Here is a 23,294-nt window from a genome sequence, read left to right as displayed (position 1 = left end):
CTGGCCCCGCCCCTCGCCTTCTGAGGACTTTTAAATCTCCCGCCACTGCCTTTCCTGCGGGTTTCTTTTGACTACACGGAGCTTTTTACCTGATCTGACTAGGACGTCAGCGGCGCCCATTCCTCACCGCCCACAGCTCGCCGCACCCGCTCCGCGGGTGCCGCGTTGCGCAGAGGGACTCAGGGCACTCTGAGGAGGGCTTGGTTGCTGTTGCTTGGCTGAGGGTGAGAGGCGCTAGCGGGGCTGCGAGCGTGCAGGGACTCCAGGAGCCAGGAGTCCCTGCGAGACCGTCTATCACCTTCCGGTCCGCTCTCCCTGCTGGCCCCGCCCCTCGCCTTCTGAGGACTTTTAAATCTCCCGCCACTGCCTTTCCTGCGGGTTTCTTTTGACTACACGGAGCTTTTTACCTGATCTGACTAGGACGTCAGCGGCGCCCATTCCTCACCGCCCACAGCTCGCCGCACCCGCTCCGCGGGTGCCGCGTCGCGCAGAGGGACTCAGGGCACTCTGAGGAGGGCTTGGTTGCTGTTGCTTGGCTGAGGGTGAGAGGCGCTAGCGGGGCTGCGAGCGTGCAGGGACTCCAGGAGCCAGGAGTCCCTGCGAGACCGTCTATCACCTTCCGGTCCGCTCTCCCTGCTGGCCCCGCCCCCTGCCCTTCACGCTCCCTATTTCCTCCTCCTGTCCTCCCGCAGCGCGGGACGCAGCACGGGCGAAGACTGGGCAAAGACTGGGCCGTTTGAGGCCGTTCGAGGACTAAAGAGGACTGGGCTGGGCCACGCCCCCTGGTTGGTTGGTGCATTATACAGTTTTATTGGTGTAAAATTTTAAAATTTTAATACTTATTTATTGTTATTTATTTCTTAAATCTGTATAATGTGCTCGCGGGGTAGTAGGAGTAAAACCCTTATGGCTGCAAGTAAATCGAACTCTAATCGGACACTGGATGATTTCCTAGTCAAAACCAATTTGGCTATTGACGAGGAAATCAGTAAAATGCAGCACAGGGTCTCTTTAGATCTTGAAGCTGCACGAAGGCTATCCGAGCACTTGGTTACTACTAGAAAGTCTTCGATGGGGAATATTGCCTCTGCCCGTACACCCGAGCATACAGTAGGTCCGCGGCCACTATTGACAACGGCTGTCATCCATCCAGCGCCTTTTGTTTCCTCCTCAATATCCCCTTCGATCCATTCACCTACTCCATTGGTAATAACTAAGGATCCCGCGCCATTAACCTCCATGTTAGGTACCATGCTTCCCCCTAAAACTAACTCACTTATGAATACAGCTAGGGCCAGGAAAATGGCAATACGTAAAAAGAAATGTATTGCCAGGGCCATCCATGCTCGAAAAAAGGCGAAAATCGCTAGATCAAAATTTTTCGATAGTAGAAGGGCACTAGGATCCCTTGGGATAAAGGATGGTAGTTTAAAAATTAATCCGGGCACTCTGGGTGTGGCAGCCGTTTCGGATTTAAACAGCTCCGCGGATGATAGCATCCCGGTTGCCTCCCCAGAGACAACTAGAACTGATGATCCGATGGTTCAAGTGGGTGGATCACCAAATGATAGAGGGGGTGATGAAGAATTTCTTAATTTAGTTTGGGGTACGTTAAAACAGCTACTTACTCCCTTAGAATTAAGGCTTTCTCGTATAGAGAATAATCTGTTGGAAATGGATAAGACCATAGTTACCTTGGCCAGCCTGAGTCTAAAGGAAATGGAAGCTAAACGTGCTAGTGAGATTGATTTAGCTCCCAAAATAAAAGAACCAGTATCCGTACCATTACCCATACAATTACCTCAAAATATTCCTATGCCCTTACCGTTAGTAAAACCTATACCGAAGCCACGCACCACTGTTGCAAACCAGACTGCATCAACTCCAATCGTTGTTGCACCAAAATTATGTCCCTTGCCCAATCCACCCTATAGGCAGAATTCTAATCTACGAGCTGCCCCACAGCATAGGAAAATGCAAAATTCTCTGAATAATTTTCAGCGGCCGATCAGTCGCCCCAATTTTCGTGGCGGCTTTATTGATCTTCCACCAGAAGCTGGGCCCTATGTGACCATACTTGCTGGAGTTCCAGAGTTGGATCAGAATTCCCAGGAGAATCCTCAATCCCTGAAAAATAAAGTCATTCATTGGCTTAATTCCAACACACAGCTCCCTGTTCATCATAGAAGCAGCATATTAATGGTCCGTAGAGTGCCATGGATAGGCCCCACACCTAAGTCCTTGGTAGGTGACTGTATTATTGTTTCTTTTGCTGATCCTTACACAGCACAGAATATATGTGTGCGGCCATCGTATGAAGTTAACCCTACAATAGTTTTGAGACCCCTTACCTTCTTTTATCCTCCAAGAACTCACTATGCGAAAGAAGGTTCCTGGACTATTGTCCAGAATGCTGGACGGACATCAAATAGGTTCGATGGACATAGCCAGCAAAATTGGTGGCAAGGGGCACCAACTACCAACACGTTTGGTCCTTTGCAGGAGGTGGCGGGATGGTTCCCAAATAATATCCCGTTAAGAAATCGTTTTGATCCACTTATGGGTATGGATGAGCAAGATTGACCACCACAATATTCTCCTGGTAATGCCCTGATAATAGAAGAGTCCAGCCAGAGGGCGAAGGGTGAAAGTCGCAACAACAACCCATGGGTGAAAGTTCCCATCGGTGACGGTTGTGCTTCCAAACCCCAAGTCCCTGTGGCCGGTATCAATACAGAAAGTGCGTCAAGTGCAATTATTGAATGGCACGTTCCGGAAGTATCACTTAAGCCAGTCACAAAGACCCAAAGTGAACAAAGGATCTGCTTAATTTCATGGAATATTGCTGGGCTTGCTCAAAGACTGGAGGATGAGGCATGGTTAGATTTTGTGGGTGTTTGTGATATTTTGTGCCTCCAGGAAACATGGAGCCGTTGCACACAGGATATTGATGGCTTTCAAGCCCTTAATACCCTAGCGGTAGCCTCACAAGCTGGTAGGGCAAAAGGTGGTCTAATGACAGCAACCTCATTAAAACTGTGTAAACTTGTAATTACCAAGATAGTTGACACCCCATGGTTCCAAGTGCTTATGTTGGTTAACTTGTTTCCTGAACCGTTGTTATTGATTAATTGGTACTATAACATCTTTGATATTAACGAGACAACTGTAATGTTGAAGTTGGAGGAGGCCATGACCAGGGCACGTCACGAGCATCCCCTACTTTTTGTCATCTGGGTGGGGGATTTTAACTGCTCTCTATGTACCCATGGGGACTCGAAGGTGTGTGGATTGAGAGATTCCCACGACCTTCCTTTGACACATTTCAAACATACACCCCAGGGGGACGCTTTAAATAATATCATCATTTTGAATGACCTAGCTATAGTGGAACCCTGGGTTGGTCCAGACTTGGCCCCGATACCGACATTTCAGGGAAGTAGAGGCACGATGAGTTTTATTGATTTTGTAATTATTTCCAATGGGTATTTCCATTATGTTGATAAACTGGAAGTAGTTGCTAATGCTGCCAGTGACCACAATCCCTTAATCCTATCCCTTTTCTGTCCTGTTAAACTCAAACATTCTGTTTGGGATCAACCTATAAAATGTAACAGGAATCAAGGCATTACTCTTAAATGGGGTAAAATAGATGCAGCAGGTCTTGAGGCCGAGATCATAACTGAACATAGCTCAGAATATGATGTATGCCTATCACCGACATCTAATCCCGAAAAGGTTATAGAGAATTTTGAAATATTATGTGGGCACGTAGCCAAACGCCTTACAAAACCAATTGGGAAAAACAAAAGGTCAGGGCCCAGATGGTTTGATGCTGCATGCTCGGCCACACATAGATCCCTGAAAGTGGCACTAAATCAAAAACCAAGGGATATAGAATTAGTTAGGGCATCTAGAATGGCCTATAAAGAAGCAATAAGAACAAGGAAGCTGGACCTAAAAAATCTGGCTTGGGAAGATTTAGAAAAGGCCTCTGATTTGAAGGACAGTAGGCTATTTTGGGAAGTAATTAATCGCCCTCTTTTCATAAGTAATGGTAAGGATAATATTGTGATGCAGATTCCTTGTGAAACATGGGAATCACATTTTGGGGCTATTTTTAACCCACATGGAACTTCACCTAATGAATTGTCATTGGGAGACCCTAGGGAATTAGTGGTTTCGCAATCATCTTTGTCTCTGAGCTTATCACTCACCTTGCAAGAAGTAGAAGATGCTCTGTTGAAAGGTATGTCATTAAAAGCTCCCGGCCCTGATCTAGTGCCATTGGACTTTTTCAAGCACAATGTCAAGATTTGGGCCCCTCTTTTATTAAATGTATTTAGAGCAGTTGTTATTAGTCGTATTCCATCATCATGGAAGGAGGCAGTAGTGGTGCCAATTTTTAAGAAAGGCAATAGATCTGACCCCCGATGCTATCGCCCAATCTCACTAATTGATGCATCATGTAAGATATTGGGTAGGGTTATTTTAGCCAGATTGGAAACATGGGCAGATTCGGTGGGCCTTATTGTAAATTCCCAATATGGGTTCAGGAAAGGCAAAGGTACTGTCGAACAGTGTCTAAACCTGGCACTGATTATAGGGAAATACATGAAGGCAATGAATTCTTCCATTCATCTTGCCTTCATGGATCTCTCAAGTGCATTCGACACTGTCTGCCGAAACAAGCTGTGGAAGATGATGGAGGATATGGGTTTCGAGGAACCTTTGGTTCTTCTGCTCCGTAGACTCCATGAAGCAACCACTGTAGCCATAAGGTTCGGGCCAGGGGGAGAGAAAACAAAGTCTATCCCCTCGACTGAGGGCGTCCGTCAAGGATGTATTTTAGCCCCCTTCCTGTTCCTAGTTTACACTAATGGGCTGGAAAAATACCTGTTGGACCACTGCCATGATTTTCCAAAGGTTAATGGCAGGAGTGTACCGATGCTTTCTTACGCTGACGATACGGTATTAATGACTCTCACAGGAAATAGTTTGCAGCATTGTCTTGATGCCTTCCATACTTTTATGTTGGACCTAGACCTGAAGGTAAATTTCACCAAATCCTTTGTTATGGTCTGTGGCCCAAAGGGCACCAAAACCAGAAAGTTTGTAGTAAACAACTGTACCATTGAAAAAGTGGAAAACTTTAACTATCTGGGAAACCTCTTTAACAACAAACTAAGTTGGGCCCCGTTAATTAAGACTCGAGTCCAGAGTGCTAGCCGCTCTATTGAAGGACTGTTTCGTTTCTGTGGGAAGTTAGGCCAAAAACCCGTCAAACATCTAAAAACCCTGTATAAAGCAAAATGCTTGTCAGTAGCTATTTATGGGGCAGGGGTCTGGGGAACCGAAAGCCCTGATGCAATACAAATTATGGAGAATAAATTTTTAAAACGTGTACTGGCTATTCCACTAAGTTCCTCAAATAGATTTGCCCATGATGAGGTAGGTTTGAGTTATGTGAGTGACACAATCCGTCTCTCCCCTCTTCTATTATGGGGCAAAATATGGCTGTCAGAGGATCTACAATTGTCTAGAGACATCCTTCGGGATTGTCTAAAATTGACACACATGAATAAGATCCCATGGTTGTCTTATGTAAATGAAACACTTCATAAAATAGGCCTGGGTGATATTTTTGATAGTCCTGAAAACATTCAGGGAGATATCAAATCTGTTATCAAAATAAGTTATTTGAAATCCTCACTTGTGCACCCTTTGGTTAGCCCTCAAGAATTTAAGGTTACTTTATATCACCAGTTTTATTTAACCTTTATAAATCATGTGCAATGGCGATTCTATTTGACAAGGTTTAGGTTACACATTTTGCATTTTCTTTTTGCGTTCCCTAGACAGGGGAGCTGGTGTGAGAGACTGCCCCCCTGTCCCTGTAACAACAAAGATAGCCAAAGCACGTTGCATGTTGTTCTTTTCTGTTCTTTATACAAGGATCCGAGAATGAGGTTCATTAAGCCGATCCTTAAGGAAAAACAACTTTGCCATTATAAAGAGGGCTATGACCATTTGTTAGCTTTGTCTACATCTGACGTTTGTTGTGCAATGTTAAATTTTATACGTGTGTCACTCATGATCAGAAAACGGTATAGCTAATTTTGGCTCCCAGAACCAGTTTTGTTGCTCAGGTATACTGTTGTTTTATTTTTAAACACAACATTGATATGAAGTATTCATGATTAATTGAACCTGATCGAATAGCAATGGGCCATAACTTTTCCTATTAATCAATGTATGTTATTAATTTACCGTACAAATTTAAAAACTGCTTCTAAATGAATTTTAAAGATGTTCTAAAATGTATTATTTGACTTTTATGATTCTTATGTGAATCGAATAAAGTTTATGAACTGAACTGAGTACAAGATGGCGTCTCTCATCGTGACCAAGACTGTTAATCAGCTGAAATGCATAGATTCTATGCGTTGATGTTTTCCACACTAACTATGCCGGAATAAGCTTACTTGAACCGTGTTGCTGTGCGCCGCTCCTACCTGTATTGGTAAAGGTTACGAAGATACAAGACAGTGTGGGCCTATATTTGGTCTCAACACAATCTACTGACAGACTGGTTTATTTATGGTGCCACTTTTTTCACCTTTCTGCTTGTACCACCCTAGTGAGTGCTCCAAGACTACCATAAGTAGCACACAGCACTCTACAAAAACTACCAATATAGGAAGGTAAGATGCATCAGTTAAATGTTCAAAATAAGGATAAGGTATAGTACAGCACAAAGAAAATCTAGCCACCTCCACGATGAATAAAATGATCCTAGTTTTATAGCTTTGAATAGTGGACTTCGTGCGGTTTACAAGCATTGCTATTTTTTGGCAGATGACAGATCTGAAACTAAAATAAGATAGATAGAAACGCAAACAGTCACAAGTTGCAAGTATCTGGGTCAGAGAGGACTCGTTTACTTGTCTGCCAGTTGTCAGTCTCCAGCTAAGTCTCAAGTCCCAAACTCCTTTGAACATTTTTTAATCTTAGTCATGGCACTCATATATCTGTGTTTACTAGAGGTTAGTGGTGCCTCATTATACTGAAGATGAACAGGTTACTATTGCTCATAAAGTTATAGAGACCATGATGAGAAGGAACCAAGCATACTGCTGTCTGAAGTGGCATCCGCAGAAGCAGGGCCCTTGTTAATATGGAAATAAAAAATCAAAGTGTAGCACAAAGTCTAATTTATGAAGATCATTACTCATTGATGTACCTAGTGTTCTTAGACCCGATGGCACAGGTAAAGGCACTGAAATGTATGGAATGCAATGTAGAAATGCGCACTCACATGCAGCATGCCACCTCAGGTCTACTGCTCCTGTGCAGGTCTTTGCCTGCTTTGAGCACCTCCCAGATCGTTGGGTGCCAGCAGAGAAGAAAATACGGTTACATGAGCAAGCCCTTCCATCCCAGCCTTAGCTGTTTTTTACCATTTCTCGCCTCAAAAGTTTCACAAGAGTCTGGAACACACCACAGTGATCCTGGTGATTTCAGGCGTGCAGCCAATTTTGCAAAAATGACCGAAACCATGGAAAGTGTGTGTGCTTCCTGATACAAGGCCACTCAGACCTCAGTCATAGTGCGCATCCATTGCAGTCCGATCTGTGTCCCCATCACCCATGAAAATGGAGTTCAGCCAATGACATCAACGCAGAAGCACACGCCTGACCACCCAAGCCACCTCCTTTGCACTTTCTGCGCGTGATCTTGAATTATTCCCTACTTGCCTCTCAGCTCGGTTCTCACATTGTAGATACCAATGCACAGCGAACTGAGAAAACTGGGGGACAGCATTACCTAGTGAATGGACTTGGTCCACTTATCACTCAGGCTTGCCAGGCCTTTCTGTCACCTTCAGCACAGTGGATCATGAATTCCTTTTAAGGAGACCGACATCTATAGGTCATGTTAGGCCAGAGATCCTTCTTGTGAGGACATCAACAGTAGGTGATTGCTGCAAGATCAGTGGAGTAATATAGGCAGTGCTTTAAATGGGCCGGTACTCACCGGTACTGAGTACCGGCACTTCTGAATTTTCAAGCCCTCAGTACCGGCACTTCTCATTAGCCCAGAGAGAGTACCGGTACCCTAATAAACGGGACTGCAGGCTCTGGTTATGTGACTTATGTCTCTCCTATTGCACAGGGTAGATGCGCTCTGTAAGCGCGCCAAGCCTTTCCCTGCTGGAGATTCCAGCAGCGCCCATGTGAATGCCTGAGACCGCAGGGGTCTAAGAGGGCTTGCTGTGCGTCACGCAGTGATTAATAGGACAGGGTTAGACAGACCCTTCCCTGTTGATCACAAACGCAACGGCCATTCAGCTGAAAGTGCTTCAGTGTCACCCCCGCCCCTCTCAATCAGGTGTGTAAATGGGTTAAGAAAGACAGTCAGTAATCCAGTTGTATTTAAAATATTGATGGCACTGACTGTACTAAAGCGAGTGGCAGCCCAACAAAATCCTCTGTCTTCGCCAAAGCCGGTTTGCTTTGCATCTTTTTATTCAGGACATGCAGTGCTTAATTTGTGCCGGTGCTTAGCACCGGCACATATTTTTACATATTTTTACATATTTTCAGGGTCGGCACTGTAGCTATCTTTTACGCGGACAACTGTGGTGCAGACACTTTTTCAAAGAGGAATGAAAGCATGCAGCAGGGCTGCTGTAATTTTCTAAAATCATCTTCGAGCTGCTTTTACTTTTACCCGCTTCATCATAAGGCCGGCACCCTGCATGAGCCTCTAATTAGATACGTATTGGTAGGGGCTGGCTACTCTGCTGGGGTGAGGCAAGCTTGGAAACGCAGGCCTAGGACGATGAAGGAAGGTGACGTGCAAAAACAAATATGGGTACATTACGCTAGCCTGTGTGCTCAGCTTAGCGTCTACTAATACAATATTTCACTACGACGGTGGCTCCCCAGCTGAGCCAGCAGTAGGGCGGAGCCCACAGTTCTTCGCATCCCTTAGACACTGCCTGTGTCATGAGTGCTTCATGTGAGTGGTGGGTGAGGGTAGGTGGACGAATACACGTCACTGTGCCTTCTTTTTTTTCCAATTAGAAATAATACCTTCATTTTGGACCTCTTGTTTCCCTCTCCCCGTCATGTGCAGTGGTGACCTGACATTGCATGCATCTCTCTTCCTGGGACAGCCTCTTGGGCTCATTGTTGCCAGAGCTGAGCTGGATGGGACTGCTATGATCGACTTCACTGTGAATCTGCCAGTGAATGCCTCTTTCTGCCTCCTCCTAGACTGGGCCTCGGTGAACATGCTCGGTTTCACGGAAAGGGAGAAGCCTTTCAATAACTAACTAATGTCAACTTAGCTGCGGTAACAAATATGTGCTTTCTTTCTCATTATCGAGGGCTGCTTACTTTAAGATATCAAGTAAGGCCCGGAGAGCCAAAGTCTAGGCCAACACTACCATCACGAATACTATTTCCAGTGCATTATTTGAGTTTGTGATTGCAGGTGGTGGCCAGCAGCACTTATTTTTAGTGACCAGAAGGCACGGGAGAGAAAGGTAAAAATGGGCAAAGATGCAAGAAGGCAACAACTGGCAAATAGAGACAACAGGAAACAGTAAGAGTGAAAAGTACCTGCAAAACGGAGATAAAGAGGGAGAGAGTGTCTGGTGGTAGATGAAACAAATGTCAACAGCGCTGGTAATGAGGTTCTGAAATAAAACTTTGAGCCCCGGCACTTATTTTTTTACAAATTAAGTACTGAAGCTGCTCCTCTTTGTAAGCCCATCCAACACTAATCGCTGTATTTACAAGATACCAGTGACAGACCTGAGTACTGGCTGTATGGGTGTGAAGGTAGCCCTGCCCATAGGGCAATGAATAGCAGGGAACGCTGCAGCACTCTAGGAATGAGCTACATGACAACTGGCAATGGCTTTGGACGGGGATAAAGATGAGGTGAACATAGCAGGAAAGAGGTGGGATGAATGTAAAGAAGTTAGGTGCCAGATGAAGTTAGGATTGACACTTATTTTCTGATAAAAATACCAGTTATTTGTTGAGTTCTGTATTCATGAATCGTCTTAGAAACTGTATTTTTTTAAAACACACATTTCTGTAAAGTCATAACTCTCGTACATTTCTTATAATTCACACACCCACACACTGACACACATACAAACACCCACACACACTGACACCCACACACACTGACACACACACACTGACACACACACTGACACACATACAGACACCCACACACACTGACACCCACACACACTGACACACACACTGACACACATACAGACATACACTGACACACACACACACACTGGCACACATACAGACACACACAAACACAGACACACACCCATACACACAGACGGACAGACACGCACACAGACACACACACACACACACACACACACACACTGACACACATACAGACGCACACACACACTGACACAAATAAAGACACACACACACACACTGACACACACACACACACACTGACACAAATAAAGACACACACACTGACACCCACACACAGACACACATACAGACATACACTGACACACACACACACACACACACACACACACACACACTGGCACACATACAGACACACACAAACACAGACACACACCCATACACACAGACGGACAGACACGCACACAGACACACACACACACACCCAGACACACGCACACCTAGACACATGCTCACCTAGACACATGCTCACCTAGACACACACACCTAGATATGCACACACCTAGACATGCACACACCTAGACATGCACACACCTAGACATGCACACACCTAGACTCACTCACACACTGACACACACACACATACACCCATACACATACCTACACACACACTGACACACATACAAACACACACCCATACACACAGACAGACACACACAAGGACAGGCACACACACTCACACACACACACAGACACACACACACCCAGACAGATGCACACAGACACACACACACACACACACACACACACACACTGCAGAACAAAATACTGGCCAGATGGCAAACTTAGGAGATGAGTACAGCATGGAGGGGAGAACAGGAGACAAGTAGGAAAAAAACAGTGAGGAAATTGAAGACTTGTGGCGAGAGCAAGCAAAAAGGTGGGAGGAAGAGGAGCAGCACTAGAGAGATAAGCTTAGAGGCTGGGTAAAGATGAGAGGCGAATGGAGAGGACATGCCTATGTAAAGGCATGGAACCAGGAAGAGCTTGGTCGTAGGGAAAAGGGCAGTGGAATTGTTTTAAATGGGCTGGTAATCACAGGTACTGTGTACCAGCACTTCTTATTATTTTTATCCCTGTTAGTACCGGCACTTCTCTACTGCTGAGGAGAGTACCAATACTCATGAAAGGTAGGCTCACTGGCTATGTATCGTCATATGTTGCTCTTAGCCCCGCCCCTAGCCCCGCCCACTTGCCACACCTCTAGCTCATATTAATAAGTACCTGCACTTATTTTTTCCCATTTAAAGCACTGAATATAGGTGAGTGGTGCTCCAAGGCGGTCCGCATAGAAATTTGTTACATTTGAAGTTAAGAGCGGTGCAAAGAGGTAGGGAAAAACACCTTATTCCCTAATGTGTGGTCAGACGACCACATGCAAAGAAAACACTAGTCCCCTGCACCCGCTGAGGTTATATAAACAATTAGCAATAATATAAACAACAGTTGTCTTCTTTAGTTCTCTGGTTATTTTATTTCTTTGGCTTCTGTGGCCAGTGTCTTTATACACCCCAGTCAGTTTCTTGCATTCCCAGCCAACACGTTTTTCATTGCTTTACAAAGGATGAACCCGTAACTTCTTCAGGGCTATTCACTCGTCTTGTGGGTCCCTTAATTTTGGTGATTCTTCCGACCCAAAAATACCGCAGGCTTCTTCTCTGCTTATATTTTAGATGACATTCATGTCTCGCCATCCAAATATGAGCTTTCCAAATTTGTGGAGTTTCCATCTGATGCCAGATACGGGACAATTCTCGGCTTGGAGAATGCTCCCACAATCCGCAAGCATTCTCCAAGTCTCAAATCGTGCCGGTTCGGGCATCAGATTGAAGCTCCACAAATGATCCTGGCTGAAGAGGGGTGAAACCCCGAAACCGGTCCTAGGATGCTTGTTTCTGGTACAGGGAGGACCTGACTTGGCAGTTCGGGCTTGACTGTTCCCATGAGGCACATAGTCAAGACTGATTTGCATATGGCCAGGTCTAAACTGGGGTGGCATGGTGAGCAAAAGAATGATGGATTTAACCCAGATCTCTTGACGGGTGAATGTTTTGATTTGTTCTGCATTCCGTCCATCAATTGTGTGTCTTTTGCTTTCTCGCCTTAAGTGCACCAGGTATGCCCAGATGTGGATCCTGGGCTCACTGTGCCACTGAAATCAAGCTATCCTGTCTGAAGAGGGATGAAACCCCAAAACCGGTCCTAGGATGCTTGTTTCCGGGCCAGGGAGGACCTGGCTTGGCAGTTCGGGCTAGACTGTTCCCATGAGGCACAGGGTCAAGACTGATTTGCATATGGCCAGGTCTAAACTGGGGTGGCATGGTGACCAAAAGGATGATGGATTTAACCCAGATCTCTTGACGGGTGAATGTTTTGATTTGTTCTGCATTCCGTCCATCAATTGTATGTCTTTTGCTTTCTCGCCTTAAGTGCGCCAGGTATGCCCAGATGTGGGTCCTGGGCTCTCTGTGCCACTGGAATCAAGCTATCCTGGCTGAAGAGGGATGAAACCCCAAAACCGGTCCTAGGATGCTTGTTTCCGGTCCAGGGAGGACCTGGCTTTGCAGTTCGGGCTAGACTGTTCCCATGAGGCACAAGGTCAAGACTGATTTGCATATGGCCAGGTCTAAACTGGGGTGGCATGGTGACCAAAAGGATGATGGATTTAACCCAGATCTGTGACTGGGGGTGAATGTTTTGATTTCTTCTGCATTCCGGCCACCAATTGTGTGTCTTTTGCATACTCATAGAGCGGAACACACGAACTACAACTGCAGTATCTCTAGATGCCAAAGTCAGATGTCCAAGGATCAAAGTTGAGCACATCCAAAGGGCCAAAGTCAATTCCCATAGGCTTGCTGTGAGATCCTTGAATGAATGTCTAACTTAACAGTTCTTTACGTGTAAGGAAGCCTAGTGTAATCAAAAAAACTTGTAAATATAAAAATATGTTTGCACATACATAGAAAGGTTCTGGGTCAGTCCTCTTTATCAATTGATGTGTTCAGCTGTTATTCACATTTTATTTCCACCTATCACAGCATTCAGCATGGAGCGGCAGATCCGCCCATTCCAGCCATTGGCTCTCTTTCACTGTGTGCGATGCTGTTTTATCTGATCACATGTGCACATCCACCTATAAATATGTGCACTTCCGTCGCCCAGGCTGGTGGGGCAATACTTTACTCTGCAAATGATTGTTTTTCCATTCCTTACCCATTTGTTATTTTCTAGTATCTTTTGTGTTTAAAATATGTTTTCCTGTTACCGTAATTCAATGACAATATTACCTTTTCTTTGTGTCACTAAGAAACATTCTCCTGTGAAGTGCATTAAAACTCAAACGGGTTTGTACGCCTGTACTAATCACACCTACCTGCTAGGACGCACCTACACTCTTAATGCTTCATTGTTTTCCATTTTCCATTTTTTATTTCAAACATGTCACCCATGTTAGATGCAGTTTTTTTGTGGTTTATCCTGGCACAATTGTTTTTAAGGTAAAGATCGCACCAATACTGGCTTTTGATTGTACAGAAAGTCATGGCTAAGAAACATAACTGGTCATAAACCTTTACTGTGTGTCAGTACTGTTCCATACAGTACCTGCCCAAACCTGCACCATTTCTAGTAGTACACATTGACTGCCTGGCCTTGTTAGCATTTGAGAGACATGTACACCATATGTTAATCGGTGAATTCAGATCGCTTCCAAGTTCGGCGATCTACTGTGCATGCACACCCAGGCACTCACCCTCTCCCACTCACTCGGTGACTCTAGAGTGGTTGAATCTCCTACCTTGGGCTGCTTCCGAGGCCTTCCTCGTCCCCGTTTCTCCTCGGTCCCCTTCTCCTGCTTGCTTGATGGGGTCTGGCTCCCTTTTGCAGTTGACTCACTCATCTTCCTTCCACCGCTACAGAGAAGGTGACATCATTGATGAAAATCACAGCGCTAGCACGAGGCACCCCATGTCCCTTAAACCCCCACCAGGTACGAGCAAGACTGGAAGAAGAGAGTACAGAGTCTGGAAACCACACAGTTCAAAGAGGCTTGAGGAGGGAAATACTTGACTCAAGAATGTCCTCCATTGGACCACTCATCATTCAACAGAACCCGCTAGACAGAACTTCCTTCATGCATCCTACAAGATTCAGATGACCCTTGTAGTCTGCTATCACAACGCACCTAACATAAAGATGCAGCACACAATGACCCAACGGTCCACATTAAACGGATCTCCTTGCATACAACCATCACGTGTCTGAGATGCCGTGTATTCTTCTATGACCGAACTCCAAGCAACACCTTATCATCCACCAATGCATCTTATCCAGTGCTCTTCAGATATACTTATAACACACCCTTCACCAACAGAACACGTTAGATAGAGCCCATGTCATTGTCAGCAAAAGGCACCAACGCCATATGGTTTACAAAGCATTGTTGCCTTGACACAAATCCCTGTCCACAAAACCTATATTGGAATCCATGAGAACAAGTAAGCTTAAACACACACCACTGCACTGAAGCCATCTGATTGGCTATGACATGCCTCAACAGCACAGCCTTCTAATTGTAAATAAATCACCAATTATGAACCGCAGTGAAACATAACAAGCAGCAACGTCCTTCAGCACACGCTTCCATACACATAACATTCTTTGAAGTTCTGTGACATGATCAGACAGGTCTTACAGTAAACAGTAAACTTTATTTGATCCAGACCTCAACTGAGATCAACAAATACAAAATGTAGAATAATTTTAAATACTCATAAAAATGCTTTTGCTTTTTTAGGCTCACTACGAAATGGTCAGTGACGATATTCAACCACCAACTCAAACAGCATTAGAATGAATTTGGTAAAATAAAATCTTCGAATTGTACTTCTTGCTTAAAACAGCTTCAGACAGGTCTTACTGTTTGACCAATATAAATCTTTCCATTCCATCAGCTGCGGCCCAAGCAGGTAAGAGCGGTGGTGCTGGGTGGGAGGGGATTTCAACAGACGTCGACGAGGGAAAATTCATTATTATTTCATTTTCCCTCTTGTTCGTCTGTAGAATCCCTCCCAACCAGGCCCCACCACTCTCACCTGCACGGGCCGCGACGGCATTGTATTACCTATATATTGATATTACAAAACACAGCAGGCCACCATGGCTACAGCCAATGGCAATGCCAGGACGTCAAAGTGCACCCAGACCCTGAAAGTGAAAGACCAAAGAAATGGGAGTAGTGAGCTCTACAAATACCGATGAGTTAATAAGAAAGTGAGAAGCTACAGCACACCCCACTGCCCCGCTGATCAGCACGGCTAGGGGGCAATTTGCATATACAGGGATTATCCAGAGATACTTCAGGACTAGCTAGAATGTTCACTATTGTCATCTGTGCGCAACCTGTGAATCACAACTTCAGATCCTGAAGTGCTTTCAGCTTCCTTTTTATGGTCTATCTTGACAGCTAGTCTGCTGTTCAAACAATAATATGAGAATCACCAGGAAAGGGGCTTTAGCTCAGCTCACAGGTCAGGAATCAGTAGTACAGGTCTTGATTGTGGAGAGGGTGTAGCCTTACGGCTAGCGGTCGACCTCGAAGCTGGGGAACCAGGTTCGAGTCTCGGCAACGACGCTCAACATCCTGTGATTCTGGGCAAATCACTTAATCTCCCCGTGCCTAACAAAAAAAGATTGTGTCCTCATGTAACAAAACTGGTGCTCATGTAAAGCACTCTGATACCCGATGTCTCAGGTCTAGTTCGCGCAAAATAAAACCCTAAAAAAAAAAACGTTTTAAAGGTGTGTGCTTACACAAACAAAGTCCTTGCCCTCCATACAGCTGTAATCATTATGTTTATTTACCCAGCCACCTGAGCTTGAATTTTCAGGGGCATACATGACATTGTAAAGCTATAACAGTGTCTTAGATAACTAGATAATTTATTGTGCTGGCAGCAGCATAGATGGGAAGGGGGCAACCATTAACCTACGTAGATTTTTTAGGTGTCTCGCTTGACAGTGTAACTATCAATTGACCGTTCAACCCTCACCAATATTACTGTACAGATCTTTGCTTCCACAGAAATACACATCCATTCCCATGCTATCTACTTGTAATGCTTTGCATTACCAAAACAACATTCCTGTAAAGCCAGCTATATTGGCAATACCAATGCTTGTTAACTTTCTGAAGTTGGGAACTGAGGAACAGTAACACTTGTTATTTATAGTGCTATCAAATGACAGCAGATAGCCATATAGAAATAGCAAGTTATGTTTTATTATCTGCAGTTTCCTCCCCTTGTGAATGTGTTAACCATTGGGCAGGTGTTTTCCTCAGGCAAGTATTACTGGTTGTATTTGGTATCTTATGAAATAATAAGGGCCAAATAAGACAGCAGGTCCAATACTCTGATAGTATTGTGGACTAGAACATTTTGTCAGTTATCCCCCAGAAGAACACCTCTTTTGCAGCAGCTTTCTCCAGTGCAGTCATAAATTACTGGGTATCTTTCCCATTACGTAGATGGGTGGGGAGAGCCCAGGGGTCTGTACTTCACCCAGCTCTGGTGCGTGTGGCACAAGGGCTTTGACATTATCTCAAGAGCACTGATTGCCTTTGGGCTGTCACATTTCCTCGCATAAAAAAAAATACTTGAGGTGTTCTACCCGTTCCTCAGCTTAAGATTGCTACGGTGCGTATGTGAGCTCAGGTAAGATTTGTGGCTGCACCCTATCCTATCCCTCCGACAGGCTGGAGCTCCCAGGGCCCCCACCTTACTCATACTCAGAGCAGCCCTTCACCTCCCCTGGTAGAGGTCTCCTCTCCCACTCAGCTGCAGTGGTACAGAGGAACCACTCCAGGTCCTCCTGCCTCGCTGCATGGACTTTTGAGCCTCCTGCTGGTCTCCTGCTGCCTTGGCCCCAAGCTGACCAAGCCCTTTTTACCCCGCTGTGTCCGGATTTTTTCTTTTCCTTTTCCTCGTTTCTTATACCTTTCTCAACAGTTTTATTTTCTACTAATTTAATGTTATTCTCCTCCCCTCCAGTGGGCTGCTCTCCTTCTCTGCGGCCAACCGGCTCGTTCCGGTTCCTCGTTCCCATCTGCCCTCCAGCCGCCTGGACTGACCCGCCCTCCTCCCAAGCGCAACCCCATTGAGCAGCCCTTTACCTCCTCTGGTAGAGGTCACCACTCCCGCTCTGCTACAGCGGTAAGGAGGAACCGCTCAACTGGTCACCACCTGCACGCACAGAGCCTGTCACACCCTAGACCCCATCTTTTCTACCTTCGACAGAGCTGAATTTTCCCACACCACCAAATTGACCTGAACAGACAACAGCATCATCCACTTCACAAGCGACCATTCACGAGATCCTCCAATGAGACTCCCTACCCACCTTCGCCACAACTGGGGCTAGGCTACAGGACCCTCCGGACCACCACCCTAAAAGTAACAAGACCTGCCCCTTTGGACTCCCTCGAACACGACATCCAGAACTTCTCCAACTGGATCTCCTCAGCCATCGACCCCATCGCCCCCCTGAAGACCAGCATAAACAAAACTCCCAAAACAGGCCAGCTTGTTCACCCAAGAGCTAGAGACCCTGAAGCGACACAAAGAAATGAGAGAGACCGTGGCTCTCCAACAAGACCTCCACCAACCTCTACTCATACAGATCCATCCTCCAAACTACCACCACCATCTCAGTGAGACCAAGAAAGAAGCCCTCAATACCTGCATCGAAGCAAGCACCAACCACACCAAGGAACTGTTCAGCATCGGCAGAGAATTCTCCTGCCCCTCCGCCACCAAGAACATGATCCATCCCTCCCAAGCCCTCTGAAAACAACCTGGCCGACTACTTTTACTACAAAATCATCGACATCTACTGCAACTTCGACCCCCAACCCACCGGCCTTTACCACCTCAGCACCATTGCCTGCCCCTTCTACCACTGCAGGACCAATGACTGAAATCAGCTCTCCACGGAAGACACGATCTCTGTCATGAACTCCATACACTCCAGATCGCCCACCGATCCCTATGCCCACAACACATCTAAAAACTAGGAAGAGAAATCATTGCACACCCCCTCACTGAACTCCTCAACACTTCCATCTCCACAGCCATCGTACCAAATGCATGGAAACATGCAGAGGTCAAGCCCTTCCTGAAGAAACCATCTGCCATCCCACGAACTCCAAAACTACCGCCCGATTTTGCTCCTCCCTTTTCCCCCCAAAGTCTTGGAAAAAGTAGGGGTGGGCGGACATTTCCGTTCCACCCACGGAATGTGCGGAAATTTGCACTTTCCGCCTTCCGCAAAGAAGGCGGAAAAACAGGGCACATTTCCGCACATTCGGGGGCGGAACAGAAGTTGGCCGCCCGCCCGCCTCCCGCTTCCCGTCCCCCTCCCGCCCGCCTTATTAAATTATATTTAAAGGCTAAAATGAAACTTAAATAAAAACGTACCTTATTCGCCACAAACTTCCCCATCGCGGCTTCATCTTGGAAACTGAGAATGCGCGGGAGCCTGCGCATGCGCAGTCCTGGTGAGGAATGCGCATGCGCAGTCTCCCACCCATGCACAGTTTCCAAGATGAAGAAGCGATGGGGAAGTTTGCGGCGCAATAAGGTAAGTTTTATTTAAGTTTCAGTTTAGCCTTTAAATATAATTTAATAAGCCGGGCAGGAGGCGGGCGGGAAGCGGGCGGCGGGCTCGCGTAACGGAAGTATCGCGGAGAGGCACCGAGATTGGTTCAATCTCCGTGCCTCTCCGCGATAGTCCCTTCCGTGACTTCCGCCCACCCCTAGGAAAAAGCCATCAACTGCCCGCTCACAGACTACCTCGAGACCAACAACATGCTCGACCCTTCCCAATCTGGCTTCCAACCAAACCACAGTACTGAGGCTGCCCTGATCGTAGCAATTGACAACATCAGATGCCTTCTCGACAAAGGCGGAACAGCAGCCTTCAGCCTCCTCTACCTTTCAGCAGCCTTCGACACCGTCTCCCACCACACTCTGATCACGAGACTCCACCACCAGCATCCAGGGCAAAGCACTCAACTGGATCTCTTCCTTCCTTGCTGGCCGAACCCATAGGATCTACTTACCTCCCTTCTCCTCCGTACCCAAAAACATCTTATGCGGCATACCCCAAGGATCCTCTCTCAGGGCCACCCTTTTCAACCCATATGGCTGGAGGAAGGCTGACTGCCTGGAGAACGGGAAACTCAGGCGGAAAAGGACCCAATGATAAAACCAACCATCTAACCTTTTCAAGCGGAGAATCAAGATATACCGCTACCCACGGTTTAGAGTGTATGAGGGCCTTCGTACAACACATATAGACCCTGGCTTGTCAAAGACACGTGATTCACTCCCTTTTGAAGACCAACTGCCTAAAGCTTAACTTGGATAACACAGAGGTCATTATCTTCAGAAAGAAGCCCTCCCCATGGGACGGCACATAGTGGGACGGCACATAGTGGCCCGCCACACTCGGCCCCTCACCCATCCCCACCAGCCAAGCATGCAACCTCGGAATCATCCTTGACTCCCACCTGACCATAAAGCAACAGATTAACGCTGTCTCCTTCTCCTGATTCCGCACCCTCCGCATGCTGTGCAAGTTCTTCCGATGGATTCTCGTCTCTTCCAGGAAGACAGTCACCCAGGCCCTCATCGCCAAACAACTCGACTAGGGTCACGCACTCTAGGCAAAATCACCAAACAAATCCTGAACCACCTCTAGACCACCCCAAAGGACCAGTATCACCCCTCACCTCCGCTCTCCACCGGCTGCATGACCAAGAAAGATGCTTCTTCAAGCTCTCACTCATGCCTACAAAACTCTTCACAAGTCCGGACCCGCCAACATCAACTACCGCCTAACATTCCACCAACTGACTAGGAATCTTCCACCCTGGCTTTGGCCCTCATCCCCTGCATTTGCCGCAGCAGATGTGGAACACGATCCTTCTCCTACCTCGCCGACAGGTCCTGGAACAAACTCCACCTTTGCACCGCCCCTTCTCTGAAGGACTTCAAGAAGCAGCTCTAGACCTGGCTCTTCGAATGAGGCTTGCACAGTCCACCAACGCCGGGAGACGCCCCGGGGTGACAAGCTGCACTATGCAAGACCTTCTGATTGATCAGAGGCATATCTAAGGCTTTCCTCGACTCATGGAGTGTATGAGCAGTTGCCTGCCCGTTGCTAAGTGATGCAGGGTTTGTCTTAGGTCTTTAGGCTAGTGAGGGGTTGCCCAGGGTCACTGTCCATTCTTTAATCTTCGTGGGGGCAGGGGGCTTGTTTGGAGTCCTTCCTCAGTTCGGCTATAGTACATCTCAATCTCTGTACTCCCTTAGTTTAGGCAGGGGTTTCCACAATCCTGCGGTTTGCTCGATAGGCAATAATCCAAGGCCCCAAACTATTTTCTTACCTTGCTGAAGGATTCCTTTTCTTATCAATTCAGGTAGGAGATGTGTAGCTGTCTGCTCAGGAAAAAATGTCAAGTAAAGACAATTATCAAAAGCCGACTCTTTGAAATTTCAGCACTAAACATTTTTCCAGACTTTGAGAAAACATTTAAAGATGAGCGGGATAGGGGCCCCGGGCTCAGGCAAAATTTCTCGTACGGTAGCATAACCTTGTGCAATTTTGCGTTAGGTATTTTACTATCAATTCCCGAAATCATGCCATAAGGCCGCATGGCGTAATTGAGGGAGAACATGTTAGTGTAGGAGCACTGAAACAATGTAAACGACCAGAGCTAGGGCGGCTATTCTCTGCACTTGTGTTTTTACGATATTATTAAGCACTGAATGACGGTTTTGCATTTTGTGTAATTACACAAAAGCAAATTATGCAAAATGTGTATACAACTCCTCAAACTGACCATGGTGTACAATGACCTCAATAACGGCAGCGATACCAACCGTAGTTACATAAGCTATATAACATAAAAGGGGTGGCACATGTTCTGAACCCCAAGAATATCCGTGAAGGTTCTGGAAAGAAGGGGCGGAATGTGGCATAACGATTGATAGCTTTATTTCGATATGCGTATATCATAAAAGCATTACACAGAAATATATAAAAACGACATATCGGAACTCATAGACTGTACAAACATTATAGTAAAAACAGAATAAATAGGTAACTTAGTTAAAAAAAGCATTAAATTGATACAGACAGTCTTTTAAGACGTATCAACCAAGCCCATTTTAAGAATTTGGACACAGCACAGACAATAGGGGGGGCAGTATTAGTCAATAAAATACGTAGGGCCTCAGAATGCTTGCGAATACCCAACTCGTTGCAGAGAGGTTTAAGCCAGACAGATCTTGGGCGCGCATAATCTGGACAATCAAGGAGAAAGTGCGCCACAGTTTCACAACGATCAGAACAGAGGGCACAAAAGCGTGATACCTGATTTTGCAAGTTCCATCTAGAAAGGAGGTCTGCTAGAGGTAGGGTTCCTAGTCTGAACTTGATGTACAGAGCCCGATCCATTGGGATGGTGATGATGTCCAAAAATGGTTCAAAGGCAGTGACATCTTTAATCCTTAAGTATACTGCGGTGGAATTGCAGTGGTGTTGGTTGCTCATAAGCTTAGTAGACACCCAACCCCAGTATATTTTCTTCAGGATCTCCTTTGGAGGGGCTGAGTGAGTAAGCCAACAGTTGTCCAGACCTAGTTCCCCAAGCAAATATTTAATGTCCCTGAGCCACTTGATCTTTGACCAACCAACCGAATGCATTATCTCTGCCAGCCCAACTGCATAGGATTTAAGTTCCGGGACTCTCCAAAGTCGTGCCCACAGTAGGAGGGGCCGCAGACGGGCCAGGTCTTTAATTGGTTTACAACCTGCGTCCATAAGCATCGGTACAGTCGGGGTGCTCATCGGGAGTGCCATCAAATCTTTAATGAATTTGTTCTCTGCTTTGGACAGAGACTCCAAACAGCCCAAACCCCATAGCTCTGCTCCATAAAGCGATGCAGGTACCGCTCTAGCCTTGTATATATCAATGATTGGTGATACACAATGTTTTGATGATGTGCTATACTCCTTGAGCAGGGCTCCCCCCACCCTTTTGTGGGCCAGTGTCATTTTAGTGATATGGGGTACCCAACTCATACAGTCGCTCAGCCGAATTCCCAAGTAGTCGAATTCGGCAACTTTTTCCAGCGGGATCGAATTCAGAATCGGGGGGCTCCCCAATTTCCTGGGAGGGTTCATAACTAAGTATTTAGTTTTTTGTACATTTATAACGAGACCTCTCATTACACAGAAGTCCTGGAACCGGTTCAGGAGTTTTTGGAGGCCCTGGGGAGTTTTCGAGATGAGAAGGGTGTCATCAGCAAACAACAAGGTTGGGATTTTAACATTACAGAGTGTGGGGGCGTCTGCTGGAACTTCAAGCAAGTAATCAACCACCCCATTCACATAAAGCGAAAAAAGGGTGGGTGCTAGGACGCAACCCTGCCGTACACCCCTCTCTACCTTGATCTTGTCAGTCTTCTCCCCATTCAAGCCCCATCTAACCTGTGCATAGGTGGCTTTGTGCAATTTCATTAGGAGGTCCACGATGTATGGGGGCATCCCAAGGCCGTACAGCACCCTCCAGAGTTCCTCCCGGGGGACAAGGTCAAAGGCAGTCTTTAGGTCTATAAAGGCCAGATAAAGACTGCCCTTGCCCAGTACCACCACCTTCCAGTACAGTAACAGGAGTCTGAAAACTTGTTCCACTGTTCCTGTGCCAGTACGGAACCCAGCCTGCATCTCGGATAGTATGTGGTTTTCGTCTACCCAAGAGAGAATCCTGCCCAAAATTGCTTTTCCCGCCACCTTCTGGGTCGAGTCAATCAGGCTTATGGGCCTATAGTTTCCCGGTAAGTCCCGATTTCCCTTTTTAAATATTGGGACTACCTCGGCCCCTTTCCAGGACTCTGGAACCAACCCTCCCCCCATGATGGCATTGAGGAGAGCGGAGATCAACACCCCCCAGTCACCTGG

The 23,294-nt window shown here is 46.3% G+C and overlaps 1 protein-coding gene across 1 annotated transcript in view; it reads right to left on the bottom strand.

Annotated features, from left to right (window-relative positions):
* HMGA1 (high mobility group AT-hook 1) overlaps nucleotides 1–20,734 on the bottom strand; it is a 106,293-nt gene extending 85,559 nt beyond the window's left edge. Inside the window, exons 1-2 of the mRNA XM_078644252.1 lie at nucleotides 20,716–20,734; nucleotides 14,065–14,179 (exon numbers count right to left, since the gene is read on the bottom strand). Of these exons, the coding sequence (XP_078500378.1) occupies nucleotides 14,065–14,166 (102 nt within the window). The 5' untranslated portion in view covers nucleotides 14,167–14,179; nucleotides 20,716–20,734. The remainder of the gene's footprint in view (nucleotides 1–14,064; nucleotides 14,180–20,715) is intronic.
* Nucleotides 20,735–23,294: the final 2,560 nt, after the last annotated feature.

The sequence above is a fragment of the Lissotriton helveticus genome, chromosome 5_1 (assembly GCF_964261635.1).
Source record: "Lissotriton helveticus chromosome 5_1, aLisHel1.1, whole genome shotgun sequence".
NCBI lineage: Eukaryota > Metazoa > Chordata > Amphibia > Caudata > Salamandridae > Lissotriton > Lissotriton helveticus.
This window is presented reverse-complemented; position numbering and strand designations above follow the sequence as displayed.